We start from the raw sequence: 19,865 nt of genomic DNA on the forward strand, positions 1-19,865 counted from the left end.
GTTAGGCTCGTGACTGCTTAAGTTTGGTGGATGAAGCTAGTATAATAATAGCCTTGCTTTACAAAACTAAATAAGACGCTTCAATATATCATCGTCTCGGTGGCGCAATTGGTTAGCGCGTCTGACTGTTAATCAGGAGGTTGTGAGTTCGATCCTCACCTGGGACGATTAACTTTTTGCCCATCTTTATGGGCATAATTAAAAGTCATTTCCTTTTTTGTCCATCCTTTTAAACTTCAATGTTAATATTATTGAGAAACTTCTCAAAACTTCGGACTCTTATACTTTTGCATGTTGAATCTGTCCCAAGGTTCGTACGGTCCGCTATGATATCATTTCTATAGACTGCCTCATTCTGCTGCCTTAGCACTATCAGGCGAGCCGTATATGCAGGAATACGAAGTAGACTCAATTGCTCGATTAATCCTCAAGCATTGCCAGTAAGACCTATTTGGTCGCTGGACTTGAGGTACTTTAGGCGGATCGTGTTCTTGTTTGCCCGATGTAGCCAATTGTCCTAAAGTGGACTTAAGGTTTAGTCGGGTCTACATCCGAAGGTATGCGGACGGTAATTCCTTATCAATATCTCAGCCGAGGGCCGAGTATGAGACAGGTCCCATTGTTGTCATTCCTTGCCTCTTTATTCTTTCCCTATCCCTTCGTGAACTTCCCTTTTCCCATTTACTTCCCCTTCCCAGTTGATTCGCCTTTCCTGCCAAGTCCCTAGCTTTGTACGAACTTCAAAGTCATTCTCCTCATTACCCCCGGCGCCCAACCCCAGATTTCCCCGCACTGTTATCATGCCGGTCTCCTCACAGTATCCGCCGGTCGACATCCCCAATGTCGACCTTTGGACATTTCTATTCGAACGCAAGGATAGGACCTTTCCAGATGACAATAGTATGTCCGCCCTTTCTGGAGTCATTTTTGGCCGCCTCATCGGCCAGCGCCTCATTTACCCTGAACTCGGAAGCTAACGTATCTCGCCAGTCATTTATCAGGATGCTGATACACAACGATTTTACACCTACAAAACCCTGAAAGATGCTGCACTTGCCTTTGGTCAAGGACTGAAGGCCGTTTATGACTGGCGTAAAGGGGATGTTTTGGCGTTGTTCACCCCCAACAGCATTGACACCCCTGTGGTGATGTGGGGAGCTCATTGGGCTGGAGGCGTCGTATCCCCGGCCAACCCAGCCTACACAACCGAGGAACTGGCTTTCCAGCTGAAGAATTCGGGCGCGAAAGCTGTAATCACACAGGTTCCCCAGCTATCGGTGGTAAGAGAGGCCGCCAAGCAAGTCAACATCCCTGAGGACCGCATCATCCTCATTGGAGATCAGCGCGACCCAGAAGCAAGGTTCAAACATTTTACGTCCATCCGAAACATTTCGGGGGCATCCAGGTACCGCAAAACCAAGATCAATCCGGATAAGGACCTGTCATTCTTGGTTTATTCTTCGGGTACCACTGGTGTTCCTAAGGGTGTCATGCTTTCCCATAGGAACATTATCGCGAACTCTCTCCAGTTGGCTGCTGGAGAGGCTGGTCATCTGACTTGGAATGGCGGCGCTGACGGAAAAGGAGACCGAGTACTAGCGTTTCTACCATTCTTCCATATTTACGGTAGGTTCGGCTGCTGATCGGATATATATTTCTTTGAAGATACTAACGGACTTGCTAGGCTTGACCTGTCTTGTGCACCAGACATTGTACCAAGGTTACAAACTTGTGGTGATGGAGAGATTCGATATTGAAAAATGGTGTGCTCATGTTCAGAACTACCGCATCACGTTTAGCTACGTCGTGCCCCCGGTCGTTTTGTTATTGAGCAAACACCCCGTAGTTGACAAGTATGACCTCTCCACTCTCCGCATGATGAACTCGGGTGCCGCCCCGCTCACGCACGAGCTTGTGGAGGCCGTGTATGCACGGATTAAGTGTGGTATCAAGCAAGGCTACGGCCTCAGCGAGACTAGCCCTACTACTCACACCCAGCCCTGGGAGGAATGGCGCACAAGCATCGGATCGGTCGGCAAAATGTTGCCGAACATGGAGGCCAAATACATGACCATGCCTGAGGATGGGTCGGAGCCGCGTGAGGTATCAGCAGGCGAGGTCGGCGAGCTGTACATGAAGGGTCCCAATATCTTCCAAGGGTACCACAACAACCCAGCCGCAACCGCCGAATGTCTTACCGATGGATGGTTCCGCACCGGAGACGTAGGCTATCAAGATAAGAACGGAAATTTCTACATTACGGACCGTGTCAAGGAGCTCATCAAGTATAAGGGCTTCCAGGTTGCTCCAGCAGAGCTGGAAGGCATCCTTGTGGACCACGAGGCAATCGACGATGTCGCCGTTATCGGTATTGAAAGTGAGGCTCACGGCACTGAGGTACCGCTTGCTTATGTTGTGCGGAGTGCGAAGAGCAAAGCTTCCGGCACTAGCGCAGAACAAGAGGCAGCCAATATTATCAAATGGCTGGATGGCAAAGTCGCGTACCACAAGCGACTACGTGGCGGAGTACGCTTTGTGGACGCAATCCCTAAGAGCGTGAGCGGAAAGATTTTGCGGAGGGTTCTCAAGAAACAAGCCAAGGAGGAGGCAGCGGCGCCCAAAGCCAAGCTGTAATTAGAATAGATCCAGTCATGGTACGAGTGCTTATTATGTATATACCAATCCATGCACGTCGAGTATATAGTTAGTGCCCGAGGAATCATTAAGCTAACTGGATATGAGCTGAAGCCCTGATGAAAGTAGGGTATCTTGTGTGTATTGTCAATGATAGTAGCAGTTGGATGCCAGTGATGGAGAGAGTCATCCATTAGGTGGTATTATACATGCCACTTCACGGGAAAAACCGCTTCACCATCGCATCCACGTCCTCCCCTTCAACGACATCCACCTTCTCCCTAACTACCCGTTCCACCGCGTCATCAATTAGCTCGTTACCATTGATCAAATCATACCAACCGTTTGTATCAGCACGAGCAAGTAACCGATCCGCCACAATTGCCACATCCTCCCTGGTCACATTACCTCGCCCTTCTGTCTTACCAAACTGCACCTTCCCGGTGGCCGGCTCATCAACCAGAGTGCCTGGGCGCAGACAAATGGCCTGGAAGGGCGAGGACTGGCTCTGCTTACGCCGAGCCGCAAACGCAGTGAGGTACTCGTCCGCCTCCAGCTTAGCCTTTGCATACGCGGGGAGGACATTGTAGAATACGTTCTGGATAGCCTTCCAGCCCTCATCAGACATCCAGCTAGGCTGGACCCGCCGACTACCAAGCCAGGAGACCAGGAGGAACTTGGTCACACGGGGGGAAGCAAACGACGCCGAGATGAAGTGTTTGGCGGCGCGTTCATCGATGGCAAACGTCCGCTCGGGGCCACCTTTACCGCCGGCGCCTTTGATTTGTACATTAGCCTCGAAATTGTAGGTAATAGATTCCAGCTTATTCTATGGATGGCATTGGAGCACACCAAGCGGGGTAGGTTGAATAGCTTTCACATACCGGCTGACCATACTACATAATCCGGAGACACAGTATCGATGATCTTCTTTGCGTCTGCGTCACTCTTGATGTCGTCCAGACTAGACAGGAGGACGTTCAATTTGCCCTTGGTGCCTTTGCCGCGCGCGAGAATTTCATTCTCATGCTCTGGATTGCGGATCACGCTGGTGACATTCCAGCCACGGTTGAGAAGAAGTGGGGTTAAATGGAGGGCAATTTTGCCGTGGCCGCCTAAGAGAAGGACTTGCATTGTAGATTTATTCGTATTCCTGTCGTTTCGTACAATATTATCTTCAAGCTATTAGGGTGATGTCTCGAGGCGTTTATGTTGATGAGGGGCAGCACCTCTGTGGTGCCTCAGGTTAGCTATTGTAGATGCATTAATAATGATGTCGTCATTTTAATATGGATGCCTCAGGTATCAAGTACGCAATGTCTCAGTTCCTCCAAGGGATAAACTCGAATGGATTGTCAGTCAATATTAATTGATCTTCTGATGCTCCCCATACATTTGTCTGTGTCTCCCCGCGTCAATTCAGGTGAAACTTATTGCTTCTCATCCCTTGACGATACTATCGTTCTTCACTCTTACTTATGAATCAGAGTTCTACTCCGGGGCATTTTCCCAATAGTTCCTCACCCTTTGCTCCGAGTTTAACTTTCGAATTCAAACAAAAGCCTTGTTGTTATTCAAACCTTGCCCCTAAAGCAAGTACCAAAAAAAAAGAAAAGACAACTCAAAGCCCTCACGCAATCAAAGAAAGGGCAAAATAAAAATATGATATAAAATAAAACAAAAAATACAACAATATAGTGAACAACTACAACCAGGTTTAATTATTGATCTCTCGTATCCCACAATCACCTAATCTGAAACACCGAGCTTCGGTTATTGACCGGGGAAAACAGGACCGCACATCCAAAGTTTGATCTTACCGTCGAATATTGATCTGATTTTCTTGCTGAGTGGGGGATAAGTCAGTCCATCGCGCATTTTGATTATGAGCGGGGGAAAAGAAAATTGGCAAGAGTTCTAGACTTTTTATTTTATTTTATTTTTTTTCATTGCATTGCTCATTAAACTTTATAGTCTACAGTACTCCGTTAGTCTTGGGGGAGAAAAATAGAGTAAATTGTGATTTCTGGAAACTTGTCGATTCTTAGCGAATGTCAGCAATAGTCAACTTGTATTTATTATTATTATTTTTTTTTTTAATTTAATGAATGGAAGGTTTGAAGGGTGATGGTATGGATCCTCTTCCCCCCCCCCCCCCCCTCCTCCGATCTTGAATTTCTATCTGCGATGCTCCCGTCTCGATCTTGGTGCTGCTTCTTAGGATATGGTGCTATTGACCAGGGTTGTTTGTGGCTGACCTGAGGTTTGTTCCAGAGAGGAGTTACTTGGTATTATTGTATGTAAAGTATTGAGTGAGGTAATACGGACACCAGTTTTAGGGCTATCCAGTGGTTTGCACGGGGCTACCTTGACCCCTTCGAGTCTAGTCAGGGGCATCCACCACAGAAATTTGGTCCGCCAAAGGGATGGGGGGTTTTAGTGTGTTTTTGGGGGATTGTATTGGTCGAGTTCATTGAATAGGTGGAGGCTATCGACTGGCGTACCGTATATCGGCACATTAGGTACTTCGAGAACTCTGGATACGGACACCTTTAACTATTCGTACGGTATATAATAACTGCCGGTACTAAGAGACAAGGATATATCCACCTGGCGCAGTAGAACTGCATTTTATCGAGGCGGTATGTATAAACTAAAATTCTTAAGCAGCATGTGCTAAGCACATCGGACGAGGGGATGCAGTCCCGCCAAATCACCGCGACTGTGCTGTATTGCACTAAAAATATATGTAGGCACTGTGGTATATGATCTCATGGCCCTCACCGTCTATTTCAGATGCACGTTCTCGAGAACAGCCCCGTGGTGGTAAGGCTTGGTTTATACTCCAGAGTCCATACACGATCTAAGGGTTAATCGGAGGCGGTCAGCTTGGGATAGGGCCAGGAGAACAGAGCTAGAACAGTTGGGCGCTCCGTGACAGCCCGAGGCTATCCATGACTAGGTTTAGTCGGTCTTCGTACTTTGATTAGGAACATACCTTTCTAAATATATCGCTGTCATGACTGGTTCAGCAATGCATGCGTCTTAGAGATTAATCTTGCGAGGATGTCACCTACATATGTTTGCTTACTATTGCTTCCTTCCCCTCTTTTCAAGACAATGGCTTTCAAGGATACATGACACTCATGCAGCGAGCTCCACCATGACCTTTGACAGGTCCGTCCCGAGCCACAGGGGAGGTGCGATATGCATAAACATTTCCATGGGTGCCGGGTGAAGCAGGATGAAACAATACATGACCCGATAACCCCAACCGAATACCTATATCCCGAGAACGTGAGACATCAATGGCACCATAATAAGTCGATCATGTTAAGTGTTTGTTTGTTTATGCTGCTTTGATAGCGATCCGATCCATGTGAATCTCTCATATTGCGCCTACCACACGCCTATTATCCTGGTAGGGCTCGGGAATCAATGCCCGCCCGGCTACACAGACAGGGATGGGCTGCATCCGCTGTTACATCCAGCCACCGAAAATATTCCGGAAAGCATCCCGTGGCTGCTGTGGTAGTGACAAGCCTCAGCCAAGAATGGTTGGAATGGACGAGAATTCTCCTATCTGAATGTGCCACTCCAATGGAATGCGCATGTGTTCTGTTGGGAAGGGGCGGGAAATGGCATGACATAACTAGATGCGGTCGGCTTGAGGGGTACGTACATGCGTATCATATCCTCCCGTCAGATGGGTATCATGCTAAGTAGCTGTTGCTTTGGGAGCTCTTGTGCACGGCCATGGCGGGTGACGTTACCTAATCTCGCATAATCTTCCTCAGTATCTTAGTGGAGGCATTTGAAATTAGTATCCATCTTGGATCTAACGTAGATACCGGTGATATGTTCGATTAGAGTCCTAGAGGCGGGGGATTGAGGTTGACTGAAGGTCAAAAAATTGAGAAAGTGTGTCGCGTTTCATCTCTCTAAACAGTTTGATCGATCCTAGTTTGTATGAGCGGATGGCCATCTTGTCATACTAGGCAAGTTTCGCCTTGTCACAGGCACGACTATAGACTAGAGAAGAGCCCCCAAAACGAGATAAATTAATCGTGTATATAAATAGCGAGGCTCCTACTGAGATCTGCTGTATTATGCTTATCCGGCTGGGCATATCACTTTCCAGATAAATTAGCTCTGCGGCATGAAAGCTGATGAAAGGTCCCGGGGAAAAGGAAAAAGTAAAGAAGCAGTGAGACACGCATTGACCAATGGTGTATGATAATACTCTAGAATCGAGAGTAGCCTGTATAAAATATGTATTATTAGGTGGACAGAGTGAAACGGTATCCATGATTTCAAATGCCAGGCAGTAGGCGGTTGAGCTAATCGTCTTAGCTGCATGTTGGTTCTGCAACCATCATTGCATCGCCCACAAATCACCCCTCAGATAAGCGGAGGGGCCATGTTATCGAGGTAGTACGACTCAAATCAGAATGACACCTGCTGAGGTTACCCGGCTGTTGGTCGATGCTACAATAGTTGAAATGGGTGTCTGTCCGACATTGAACCGGGAGGACCAGCGGACTCCATATTTTGTATGATGAGGGTTGAGTTCATCACGGCTAATTCTCTTTAGGTAATCTCAACGGCTGCCAGTGACTCCAGCTGAGTGACTGTTGTGACTGTTTCCTGTCACTAGTGCCTAAAAGTGGTGCTAGTCAAGGCTTGGTTAGTGAAGAAAGCCTCTTCCCCTGCCAACGATTAATGTCCCTCTGCCCCGGCCCACCGCTGAGGTACGTACGGGTCAAACCCCATTTTTTCCCTTTTCTTTTTTCTCTCTCGTTTGGTTTTTGCTGACTCAATCTTTCTTGGCTGTCTAATACTTTCCAATCTTTTCTGCCGATGTGGCTTGTCGATGACTCTAGGGCTGTTGCTGTAATATGGCACGGCACGCCTGCTGGCTTCGTGGAACCTGGTGGACTTCTCGACTCGATTTGGAAATTTGCCGTCTTCAAGGGCTTTTAGATAAAAACCCTTCCATGGCTGTGGGCGACTTGGCGTGTAGAACTGGGACATTATTGATTTCCCCATGCACCAATGACCCTTCCTATATTTGTTTTGAATATGCCAGAAAGAGCTGACACAACAAACTACAATATCTTTCAGCTTGAAGAGCCATTGTCGCGAATCTCGGACCTGGTCGAATCCTATATCGTATGGATAGTATTTACTCCGTACAAGCCCCGAGATTCCCGGTCCTTACCTTTTAACTGCTCACATAATCTCCTATCGCCCAGGATCGTAAACCGGAGATTAACACCGGGTATTTCTGTAGGTATTGGGTTTACACGCTATCAAAACAAAGAAGGTGCTCCGATATACTCTGACTTCTCCAATTAAGTTCCCGCTTCCAATGTACCCCATACGTGGAAGTACAAAATAAGAATAAAAAAAGACAAAAAGGAAATGTAAATGTCAAGATGACGTCTTTCATTACCCAAGCACACAAAACTTGACTGCAAGCAACAACAACGCTTGCAAGGTTGATTGAGCGATGGAGAAAAGAAAGAACCCATGCATTAGCCAGGCTTCGATCCTAACATCAATCAAGTAACGATGAGACACGGCAATGAGATGATCGCCCCCGCTCGTCCAAATTTCCGGAACCCATCTAGCGCTAGGAGCGTATCATCAAGGCGACAGGTCACAATTATTGAAACCATTGATGAGTTATCTCGCTAGAACTCAGCTGATCGACTCAGTATATCCGTTGCACCTCCTTTCTTCTTTGTAGGACTCTCTAACATCCTCCTTGAAGGGGGGGGGGGGGTTGTATATGATCGACCGTAAGCGAGCACCCCCCTTTCACCACTCTCCGCCTTGGGGGTGCCCTATACAAACCGATTCCATGGTCCTGTGAACGCCAACGGCATCTTGCGGCTTAGGCCTCAGCCCAGATCGATCCACATCCCGTGATACGAGAGATCAAACTACTATCCACACTACCAGATGGAAGGCACGAGCATTGTAATTCGCTGGACTTGAGCACGAGTCGAACACCTAGGAAGGTAGGTCACAACAAAGGAGCGACTTAGGAGTCAGTGTAGGTGTTTAGACTACTACGGGTGACTACACAGGAGTAAGTATATATCAAACCAGGGCTTTTCCTTGTCCTAGGCTCAAGTTGTGTCACCAGAACTCCCTCAGTAACCATCCCGAGCGACTACTAAGTACTACTAAGTAGTAGTGGTAGTATTAGTACAGTATGGTACCCGAAATGATCCTGGTCCCTACTGCTGTATCCGATTCGTGGTTCATGCGAGTGGGGCCTGCAAGGGGCACTGGGTCCGAGGTACCGTACGGTAACCGAAAGACAACCATGGTTTCTGTGACAGTTTATTATTTCTCAGTATTATTATTTTTGGACTTACTCGAGAGGGGTTAAGGCGAAATCCTCACCATCCTCTGATTGTCGATGTATCGAAGTTGGGAATGCCGTCAGTTCTCGATTATTCCCCTTCTTCTTTTCTTCATTGGCGTACGGATTCCTCGCTAAATAGTTATTGGAAACCAGACAGGATCCTCCCGACCATTAATAGTGACATTAATTAAATATCATCAGAATTAAAAGTGTCGATCGTCTTTCAAGACTGTCCCGGCGGCTCCATTGGGTCCAATAATTCGAACCACTTCGTCCGCTCTGGACTGTTCCTCTGAGTAAGTACGGAGTAAGTTACTAGTTAGTAACAATCCACTGGGACTGGTCTAAGGCACCAATTCCCGACTCAGCTGTCCTCCGTACAGCTCATGTCCTTGTCCCAATTAAAAAAAAAGAAAAGAAAAAAAAGAGAGAAGAGAAAAGAAAAGAAAAATTGAAAATTGAAAAAAAAAAAAAGAACAGAGACACTCCCCCGACGATCGAATCCAGATCCCTTCTTTCCATCCATTCATTAGCTTTATTTTTCTTCCTCTCGCGTCGCTTTTTACTTCCTCTTTTTCGAGGCCACACCGTCCTTCGTTTCCTACAGTTGGTTCCTCTGGTTTGTTCAACATTCTGTTCAACACCTTAGTTGGTGGTTTCGCTCTCTTAATACCCAGCCATTCATTCTCAGCAACGGCGAGTCGTTCGTTCTTCCGCCAGACTTAAACTCGGATCCATTTTTGGCATTCCGCGCCCACTTGTCTATACTGCAGCCACATTCCACCATTTCATGCAGACGGTTGGTCTCTCCAACTCGACCGGTATTATCAACTATCTTAAGGCCAGCTTCTCGCACTTGTGATCGATTCCTTGTCAATCTGCAGGTCACGCCTATTATCGACATTTCGTCGTCAAACCACGCTGCGGTTCCTTGGCGCTCTGCGGAGCAGCTCCGTCAACTCTAGGGGATGAGTCCATGACCCAAACGCTTTGATACTCCCACTCGTTCTATCTGGCGGATTGATCTACATAATAAAGCCGCTCGTTTGTCGCTGGCCGTTTGTGAACGTTCAGACCACTCTTGTTTCGGCCTTTATCAGTAAGTCGCCGAATCTGATTGATCGATTCATGCAGACCTCTTGTGGCGACGGCCCATAGTTGCCAGTGACATATGATTCTGACTCGTAAGATTGACCTAGTATCACCGGAATACATGCGTCCATCTGATTTGTAACCCCTTTACGTGGCAGTCCTCCAAGAACTATCGATACTACATTTGGTCGACCGCCTATGCAACTGCCTATATCATCCGCCTCGAATTGCCGTTAGTTTCGCATCGTTCTCTTAACGAACACCACCATGAATCGATTCCGCAAGACTAAGAAGGAGAAGACGAAGGAGGATGCGGAAGCTATCGAGAACACCCACAATTTGCTCACCTCCAAGTTGTCCAAGCGAAGCAAGAAGGATGAGCCCGAGGAAGTGCTCGAACTCGACCTATCGAATGCCTTACCGTCTAACGATGACTTCCGCACGAGCTTACTCATGCCCAAATTATCGGCGCGGTTTAGCATGTTGAGGGAACAAGACGACCCGGCCTCGATTATCGGCAAGGCAAGTGACGATAGTGTCTTGTTTCCTAAGCGCGCCTCCCGATTGAATCTCTTCGGTCACAATCCAAACCTGCTCACAGATATCGATGAGGTATCTACAGATGGTAGTCGGCCGTCTTTCAGCCTCGGCCGTGACTCATTCGCCTCGGCAGGCGATGGTTATGGTACCGACGACGACCGCTCACAGAAAGAAAGCATTATGAGTAGAGCTCGCCGGGCGGAAGGTAACAATCTGTTTGGTGGGCGCCAAAAGGTCTACAAGATTCCCGCCAAGGCATCATCAAATGTATCTGTCGCCACGGATGCTGGACAAATGGGAGGCCGCGCGGTCTATGACCATGATTTGTCCTTGTCCGCTTTTCAACGGCTGAGGCTAAAAGAGAAGGAAGAACGTGCTGCAGCCGAGGAAGCCCACCAATATACGTCTGCCGCGGAGTCAGAAGACGCTCTGTCTAGCATTTCTTCCGCTAAGAGAACTACGTTTTCCTCAACAGCCTCAGGCCCAACCGCCAATGGCCGTACATCAACAGCAGCTAGTTCCATCAACGAGCAGTCATTTGTAGAGTCGCCGTCCCAGGAGAGCCTGGCTCCATTCTCTAAACCATCCGTACCTGCGATGGCTCCTGAGCGAGGCTCTGTTAAATCACGGCGCCTGTACGGCCAGGGTCTAGCGCAGTCCGTTCAAAACCAGCAAAACTCTACACTACATCGTTTGGAGAGTCTTACGCGTCAACGAGCAGGAACTCCGGAAATGCCTCGCCTCAACCGGAGCTATTCCAGAAGCGCCACTAGCCTGCGCGATAGGATACAAAGACTTCCGCTGGCTGAGCCGGCAATTGCCACACTCCGCCCTATCAGCCCGGCACCGTCGTCCACATCGCCTACACAGCAACACGGCAAAACTAATGCCCAAGAACAGAGGCCCCATGAAGCTCCCCATGGTGGGCCCCCTCCGCTAAGCCCCCCAGCCAGTGAACGTGAGGAAGGTGCCCCATTGATGGCCGCTCTCCAGCCGGAAGATCACGGAAAAGCCACAGCCCTCGGATTGTTCAACAAACCTAGAACGCAATACGATGAAAGCCAGTTTAGCCAACGCCAACTTCAGATGCACGAGGGACGGAGCACGCCGCCATTATCGCGACCTTCACTTCCTGGACGGAGTATTTCCCAGGAAAGTACTGGACGTCCCAGGGGTCTCTCAAACACAAGCTACCGGCCACGAACTGGTTCTACAACCTCACACTATAGTGAAGCCCAACGCCCAGGTAGTCGATCCGCTGCCCCGAGTGTCTACGAATCCCCTCGCCGAAACATCAACGGTACTTTCTTCGCCAACATGAGCCCCAGTGATTCTGAAGATGAAGAGGCTGAGGCTGTACTTGAGTTGGCCAATGGGGTAATAGCAGATGATTTTGTGCATCCTGCGCTTCGGTCCGAAACTCCACAAAAGCCATTTACACCCACAGGCGAAGGAGCACAAGAAGAACAAAGCCCCTTGCCTGAAGTGCGGTTTTCGGACCTGGGGGATTTGAAACCCATAGCCGAAAACGATATTGCTGAAAAGACCACCAATGACGGGAATGCCGCTCCTGAGAAGCCTGATTCGCCCACCTTGGGCCCGTCTGGCTTGGGCCTGAGTGGCTTAGTTCGTACCCACTTGCGGCACGACAGTGACAAATCGTCCATCTTCCCACCACCCTCCCCCGGTATTCCACTAAAGCAGATAGATGACGAGAGACACAAAGAAGCGGACACGGATGATTCTATCTCACAAGAGCATGAAACACCCAGAAAAATTATTGACCCGTCGGAGCTTCTCAACGGCTCCTCCTGGCAAGGCGAGCTGGTGGCGAGGCACAGGCGTCAAGCAAGCACCGACACACAAAGAGAACGCGAAGAGTTCGAGATCGAGCTGGCGGAAAGACGGAGAAAAGTGCAGGAGAAGTTGAAGGGCATGGCCGAGAATGAAAGTAGATCAGCTAGCCCTGTCTCGGGCCGCCAGACCCCTGACTATACCCAAGTCAAGCCCGGAAATGCATTTTCCCTGCTGAAGAGTAAGTCCGGAAAGCACAATTTGTTTGGCAGACAGGACCAGAGAAACCCGAAGATCCTCGGCCTGGGTAACGCTTCTACTCCAACATTGGCAATGGATGATTCATGGCGCGAGGAGGAAGAAAGACCATCGTTCAGCTTTGGAAAGCACTCCAACTCAAGCTCGCCTCATGTCTCTTCAGAGCGTTCCATACGGTCTCGCATGTTTGGCCGCAGCAGTCAAGAAGAATCCCGTGAGTCGAGTCGTAGCCGTGGAGCATCACCGCATTCAAGTTTTAGGTCTAGGCGGGATCGCTCGACCTCCGACGCTTCTGGTCGCTCTAAGAGTCGCACTCGGCGGGAGAGGGATGATCTCGGAACTCTAGAGGAGTCTGATCCAGATGAACACTCCGCGTTCCCAGACTTTGACCAGCGCGGCCTGACATCTGTGGCTTCTTCCGCCCGCCCATCTGTGGATGTCAATGATACACATATGTACGACCGGTGCTCATCTGCCGCATCTGGAAGGTATCGCAGCGGTAGTCGGTCTGGAACACCAAGCTTTGTTGAAAGACCACTTCATCCGCCTGCGCTTAACCCACAAATGATTGGTGCCCCGCCGCGACCTTCACCCATCGCCCCTTACTCTGCCAATGCTACCCCGCCGTTGTACGAGATCTCCCCTGATCCATCTTCTAGCTCGGCATCTACTTCGACAACCAGCCTCCCTCAGCGGGCTCCTGGGCATAACGGTGGCCTTCAGAAGCGGCCCATCGATAAACATCAAATTTCCGAGCCCACTTTCGTGTCCACCACCTCGAACGTTCCAACTGTCGGCCTTCCACCTGGGGCAAGCTTGAGCAATGGCATGTCAACACCTCCAGTTCCTCCTATGAACCCACGCCGTCGCCGCCAAACCACCACCCAAACCATCCTTGGTGCGATTAGGGGCGATAAGTACGAGTCGCAGTACGCCCCGTCTCAGTACGCTCCTTCGACAACCCCATCGACAGCTGATAGTGTTATGGAAGAATATAGCACATTTTCCGACGAGGGTGAAAGACGGCCTAGGACCCGAAACAGGCTGCGCAAAACTTCCAGCGAAGGCGGAGATCTGAATGCCAAAGCGAGACATCAACTTATGACTGGTCCGCCACCAGCTATGCCAGCTTATCCACCACCTCAAGTCCCCATGGATGGCGGCATGTTTTAAACAATAGTCGCATGACGGCTAAATCCTCTCTCTCTCTTTCTCTCTTTTCGTCTTACTACTTTCCTACTTCCCTCAAAATATCTTCCTCTCCCACCGGGTTACATGTATTATTCGATTTTTCCGATCCTTTTCCTTTTTCATTTATGTCAAATCTCGATACCTTCTTTTGATTACCATTTTTGCTCATGATGATATACCAACTGCGTTATGTTGAGCGGACAGGCCTGTCTTTCATTTGACTTTGATATCTGAGCCATATTCTTTCTTTCTACCATAGCATTTCCTTATCTTCTATGCATTATTACAAAATATCTAGATAGGTCAATAAAAAATGATCTAAATGTACAGTACCCTGTTTCCCTAAATAGAGGACTAGCCAGTTTGGCTATACCCTTTTCATGTGAAATAGATTTGTAATACCTAGCGCAGCTTTGAAGACTTTCAATTACTGAGGGATATTTTCTTTTCTTCTTATCAAGCTGGCGAATGTGATTCTGAGTGTTTTGAATGCTACTACTAATGGGACAGGGGATCGTTTGCACTTTCACTTATTTGGGCAAAGAAAGGGCCGGATATGGGATAAGATTATACTCTTTGCTACCATTCACTGAATATCACTTTTTGCTGAATGTCTTTAGTATTAAAGACATGTCACGTGTATGTCAACCCCATCACGTGGAGTGTGAAGCCCTTATACTGTTTTAGATATTGTGTGATATTAAAGAGGTATTGGTGTTTGGATATATAGCTGTATACATATACTACAGATCTCTGAGCTCTGGTTTCACCATGAAAATATATATTACAGTTTATAGAGGAAATCACTAGTGTGTAAATAATTTAGAGCCCACTCCTAAGCTCATCTCAGATGTAGCCAGTAAACTGTAATTAACAAGAGCTGTTCAGAAAATTCTCCAACAATTGTACACTCTGAAAGAAAAACAACATAATCGTCAAGGAAATGCATGGAAAGGAAAACTGCAGTGTACAAATAACACAAGTCGCCCCCCTTTATATCGTCCCTCCACACGTTGATCCATCCATATTCACACCATCTCATCTCTGAACTTCCTTCACAATCTCACCAGAATTTATCGAGCAGATATCAAGACTCTTTCTTTTGCCTTTTTTGGTATTGTGATTTGATATTGAAGTTGAAGAAGAATATGACGCACCCGGAGAGAAGAAGCTCCTTTTGCACCTCCGAGTTGCCGTCTGCTGTCATGTCTTTTGATTCCGTCTTTGAAATCATGCGTGTAGGTCTTAGCTCGGAGGATTTGCGCTCTATTTGTAGAGCTAGCTCATCGGGGCCTGCGTTCAAGACGGTAGAGACACAAGTGGATGGTTCTTCTGAACAAGAGAAAGCCCAACAAGCTCGAAAGGAGAAGAGAAGATTGAAGAAGAAGCTATTGAAAGAAGAGAAGAAAAGGAAGAAAGAGGAAGCAAAACAGGGTGAGAATATTTATCTGCCTCTACTTATGAATAATGGTGAGGCCAATATCGACAACACGCAACAATCGTCCTCTAACACCGCGACAATGAGCTCTCAATCTGTTGGTGATGAAGTTCCACCCAGTTATAGCGGCCTTGCCGGTGATCCTCTTGAGGCTTCCAATGCAGATACGTCCTCGAGTCATACAGTTCGTCCCTCAAGCCAGAAGGCGGAAGAATCTGAAGAGCAGAATGGGCCTTGTTCGAATTATGATGAAGCCAGACCTGTCGTTTGTCACTTACACGGTCGGAATACGTGTCAATTTAACTCGAGCTGTTGTGTGCATAAGCCCACTATCGACTGCAACTGTCCATCCAGGTGGTCGTGTTGCTGCGCTCATCACTCAGGAGATTGCTGTAATTGTGTCTTTCCCTCTGGATCTTCTCATTTCGACGAATATGCCTCAAAGGCACCGCAAGATGGGTATAGACAGACCTCAGAGCAAGAGATTAAGGAAAGGAATGTAGTTGATGTTGGTGTGGGCAGTAGTAAAGGTGAGATTGACCCATTACTTCAATTATCTCATCATTTCAGGACTAATCATGCGTCTCCTATAGCTTCATCCGAACTCTATACCATCGCGACTGAAATACTTCCCGATAGAATTGATCCACTCTCTGAGCACCTGCTTCACTGTCTAGAAGCAGGTGAGTTTTCCGACTCTCAGATAATATTGAGATCCTCCAAAGATATCTTCATGCCCATCGTCTTCAAAACACATGGAGCGGTGATCAGCCGTAGCAATTTCATGGCTGATGTCTTGAGGTCGCCGACTCAGGAAGAGCGAACCAACGAGATTGTCGCCGTTGGAAATGAGAACTTCTGTATGATCAAAGGCTTTGAATATGCGCTGCAACACTTGTATGGGAGTCCACTCCTAACAGCAGGACATCTCAGATTGGCGACTCTGTCCACCTATGGATACTCGGAGAACAATGTGGGAAAAATACAATTCTCACTCACGGCGGCCATGGCAGACTTAGCCCTGTGCTATGCCGCATCGGGGGCCTTCTTTCAACAAGAGGCAGTCATTGAGACGGGTATCAGACTAGCCATTGAGCTAATCGACTGGGAAACAGTCGAATGCATTCTCTATTTCGGTGTTTGCACGACGAGACCGGCCGTGACCCTCGACCAGACTGCTCCTGTCAACAAGACGGGAGATTATGATGCAGCAGAAGAGCTGCAAAGATGGGCCCCACGACTAGTTGGTTCGGCTCTGCAGTTTGTCACCAGGCACATGGGCAAGGACTTCACCCTGTACACCAAAGCGCAGAGTAAGACTCTGCCAAATCGAATCCCAGAAAGCTTGCAGGGTGTTCAAGGTCCAGTGATCGCTAGTCCTCGATCTTTTGCGTCTCGCTGGGGAGAAAACCCGAACCGAGAGATTGAGGTACCCTCTGCGATGTTGATCTACCTTCCGTACAAGCAACTAGAAGAGGCGTTCGGGGTTATGGACGCGCAGAATATCTTATCGAGTGACCTCGCCCAGGCGGTGGTAGCAGAGCGCGAGACACGGCGCCTGCAAGCTCTTCGAGCCCTTGCGAAACAGGGTGTCAAAGACGAGCTAAGTACTGCCGGTGAGATTCGAGAGCTGGGATATAAAGAGACAGTCACTGTTAGGGAAATTCAGGACCTAGCTATTACTCTCAACAGAGAGTGGATTGGTCTGGCTGTTGTGGAAGAGACAGTCGTGACACCCAGAGTCAAACGCGTGGTCAAGAAGCATAGGAAGCACAAGCGCAAGAGGTAAGAGAATAATACATTCTCCCACATGAGACCCTCCCACCCACCCAAGCTAACTGTGTTTAGATGAACTCGGTCAAGAGACGTGTGCACTTTGATGCACAGGATGATGATCAAGGTGGCGGTCGGGTAGTGGACAGGATGACAGTCATGAAAGAAAGAGAAACACAATTTGAAAGAGAATATGGGCAGAATACTCACGTGGTTCTAGAGGCGGTAACTTAATCTGTTTTTACATAAATATTGAAGTTTTTAGATCTGTGCTTCTGTCACCTGAAAGCTTCCTTTGTCTTATGTACCAACAATAGCAGTAGAGACACCGACTCTCTGTTACTTCTAAAAATACACAAAAAAGACTGAGTGACTGAGAGTTGCCTTGAAATTCCATTGTATTTATTATTGATGTCTTTACATATTATTTAACTAGCAACGTGATATTGATGTTGGACATTGTTACCAGCCATAGTCGGCCAATGTGTAGTTAGTATCAGAGCTGTTATTTCTCACAACAGGTAAGCTGAAAGTAATGCAGTGTAATATAACAATTGCCAAAATTTTATACTGTATATACTATACAGAAATACCATTAAATAGAAGTATTGGGTTAAAATACTTATGGCTAGTAAGTTACGTAAGACTAACATTGAAACTCTCATGAATTCCGAGTATAGAACAGGAAAAAGGGATAAATACAAAGTTAAATTCTTCTCTACATAACTAACTCAGAAGGAAAGAAATGCTAAAGACATAAAATTGGTGCTTTTCACCGTTCAGAAAGGGTATAGTAAAAACCAGAATATACTACAGTTATCAATGGGTCTAGTACTGGGAAATATCCGAACCAACCATAGTTAACTTCTGCCTTGAAAATAATTACAAACATAAGTAATAGACTTAAGGGGGAGAGAAGCTTCTTGGAACATCATTCATGAGGGATATATGTCGTCTATCTATAAACAAATCTAAAGAATCAAAACTATTTATCCAGGCTCCCCAGGCTGTTATACAAGACTCACTCAAATCGTCTACATTCACCCTGAAGGGCGCACAACACCTGTTTACAAGGTAGTTATGGGCCTAATGGTTCACTGAGATTTCGCCCTGTCCATTCACGATAGTGGGAGGCACGGAAGAGCGAATGGAAAGCCCTGCTTTCCGCATCCGGTGGTCATATGTGCTAGGAGATACTTGGTAGGTAGAGACTAGAGTTGGTGACAGTTTATGACTTGTCGGGGAATCCGAAGTCGACACCAAAGGGAGGGTAGACGAAGCGCTGGAAGGCTTTTCTGGCTGCGAGGTCATCGGTGTATTTAGCAATGGTGGCCATGTCCTTCTCATCGAGCTGAACCAAGTTGCGGTTGGCCTCAATACGAGCAGGTGTGACGGACTTGGCGAGAACGGAGGATCCACGGGCAACTACATTACATGGTCAGAAAACTTTTATCGAGCATAAGAGGAGAGAATGCTGGGGAGGGGGAAGGAGAAAGATTGATTGTAACATACCGTGCCAGCTGAGAAGAACCGTGGCGGGGCTAACTCCCTTCCTCTTTGCGACCTCAACAATAGGCTCCGCTGTGAACAGCGGACTACCAGTGCTTCCCAGAGGGCTGTAGGCGGTAATATGGATACCCTTCTTTTTGCAAAAGTCGACAATCTCCTGCTGTGGGAGAGAGGGGTGGTTCTCAATTTGGTTGACTGCAGGGACCACGGTAGCCTCAGGAAGCAATTGCTCCAGATAACGCACGCTGTAGTTAGAGACACCGATGGCCTTGACCTTTCCTGTAGAGAGGAGCTTCTCCATGTTCTTCCATGTTTGGACGTGAGAGTGCGAGTGGTCGATGTCTCGAGAACCATCTTCATGCTTCGGGAAGAGAGGGTGGTTTCCTAATAAATTGTTAGACCTGAAGCAAGATATTGACAGGAAGAGGAACAGGGCTCACCCTTGGGGTTCATGGCCAATGGCCAGTGCATCAAGTACAGATCAACGTAGTCCAAGCCCAAGTTCTTCAGACTCTGGTCCAGAGCCTCTTGCACTCGGCTGTGATAAGTGCACCACAGCTTGGTGGTAACGAAAAGGTCCTCCCGCTTCACCTTTCCAGAGGCCAGGGCCTCCTTAATTCCCTGTCCGACCTCATTTTCGTTCTGGTAGCAGAAAGCGCCGTCGATGTGCCTGTATCCCACCGAGATGGCGTGGCTGACAGCCTTCTCAACCTCACCGGGGGCGGATTGCCAGGTACCTGTGCAATCAGCACGACCATTATTGCAATGTTTTGAATTGGAATTTCTACATACCGAGACCCAGTGCAGGGATCTCTGCTCCAGTGTTGAGCTTGAATCGAGTGTCGGCAACGGCCATTGTGCAGTAGTATGTGTGGAATTGGATATAGATTCGTTATCGATTCTAGGGAATTCAGAGGAATGAGTAAAAATGCGAATTGACTTGAGGGAGAACGGCGAAACAAATACGAAGGCGAAGAGGGGTGAGGGGTAGAGGGGCAACAAGAGATTATCAACAAATACCTCGGGGCTCGCGCTGTCAATTGTCCCGCCCAGTGGAATTTGTCCCCGAAGTTCCATCAATCACATCGCTCCGTCGGGTCATCTTGACGCGAGCAGAGTTCAATTCTATACTCTTCTTCGCTTCATGCTGGTAAGGATCTATCATTCTAAAAACATCAAGGTCTTCATTTTCTTCAGTGAATTATCTCGATTGTCTATCTCATCTACTCACTACATCGAACAGATTAAAATCGATCG

The 19,865-nt window shown here is 47.8% G+C and overlaps 5 protein-coding genes across 5 annotated transcripts; 3 read left to right on the plus strand and 2 right to left on the minus strand.

Moving 5' to 3' along the window:
* Positions 1-800: 800 nt before the first annotated feature.
* On the plus strand, positions 801-2,634 carry ABOM_011824 (acyl--CoA ligase; the record flags this gene model as incomplete). Its single annotated transcript, XM_022538952.1, has 3 exons — positions 801-900; positions 991-1,626; positions 1,685-2,634. 3 exons carry the CDS (start codon positions 801-803, stop codon positions 2,632-2,634), a joined length of 1,686 nt encoding a protein of 561 aa, XP_022383586.1.
* A 217-nt stretch (positions 2,635-2,851) lies between these two features.
* ABOM_011825 (uncharacterized protein) lies at positions 2,852-3,786 on the minus strand (the record flags this gene model as incomplete). The annotated part of the gene is made up of 2 exons (XM_022538953.1): positions 2,852-3,411; positions 3,519-3,786. Coding segments are annotated over 2 exons (828 nt in total), but the record flags the coding sequence as incomplete, so codon positions are not given.
* Positions 3,787-10,372: 6,586 nt separating this feature from the next.
* ABOM_011826 (uncharacterized protein) lies at positions 10,373-13,870 on the plus strand (the record flags this gene model as incomplete). Its single annotated transcript, XM_022538954.1, has 1 exon — positions 10,373-13,870. One exon carries the CDS (start codon positions 10,373-10,375, stop codon positions 13,868-13,870), a length of 3,498 nt encoding a protein of 1,165 aa, XP_022383584.1.
* Positions 13,871-16,059: 2,189 nt separating this feature from the next.
* Positions 16,060-17,115, plus strand: ABOM_011827 (uncharacterized protein; the record flags this gene model as incomplete). Its single annotated transcript, XM_022538955.1, has 1 exon — positions 16,060-17,115. One exon carries the CDS (start codon positions 16,060-16,062, stop codon positions 17,113-17,115), a length of 1,056 nt encoding a protein of 351 aa, XP_022383583.1.
* Positions 17,116-18,327: 1,212 nt separating this feature from the next.
* Positions 18,328-19,464, minus strand: ABOM_011828 (putative glycerol dehydrogenase; the record flags this gene model as incomplete). The annotated part of the gene is made up of 4 exons (XM_022538956.1): positions 18,328-18,524; positions 18,612-18,992; positions 19,049-19,345; positions 19,401-19,464. The coding sequence occupies 4 exons, from the start codon at positions 19,462-19,464 to the stop codon at positions 18,328-18,330; spliced, it is 939 nt and encodes a 312-aa protein (XP_022383592.1).
* Between the last annotated feature and the right edge of the window lie 401 nt (positions 19,465-19,865).

Source organism: Aspergillus bombycis, assembly GCF_001792695.1.
Source record: "Aspergillus bombycis strain NRRL26010 chromosome Unknown contig00172, whole genome shotgun sequence".
Taxonomy (NCBI): domain Eukaryota; kingdom Fungi; phylum Ascomycota; class Eurotiomycetes; order Eurotiales; family Aspergillaceae; genus Aspergillus; species Aspergillus bombycis.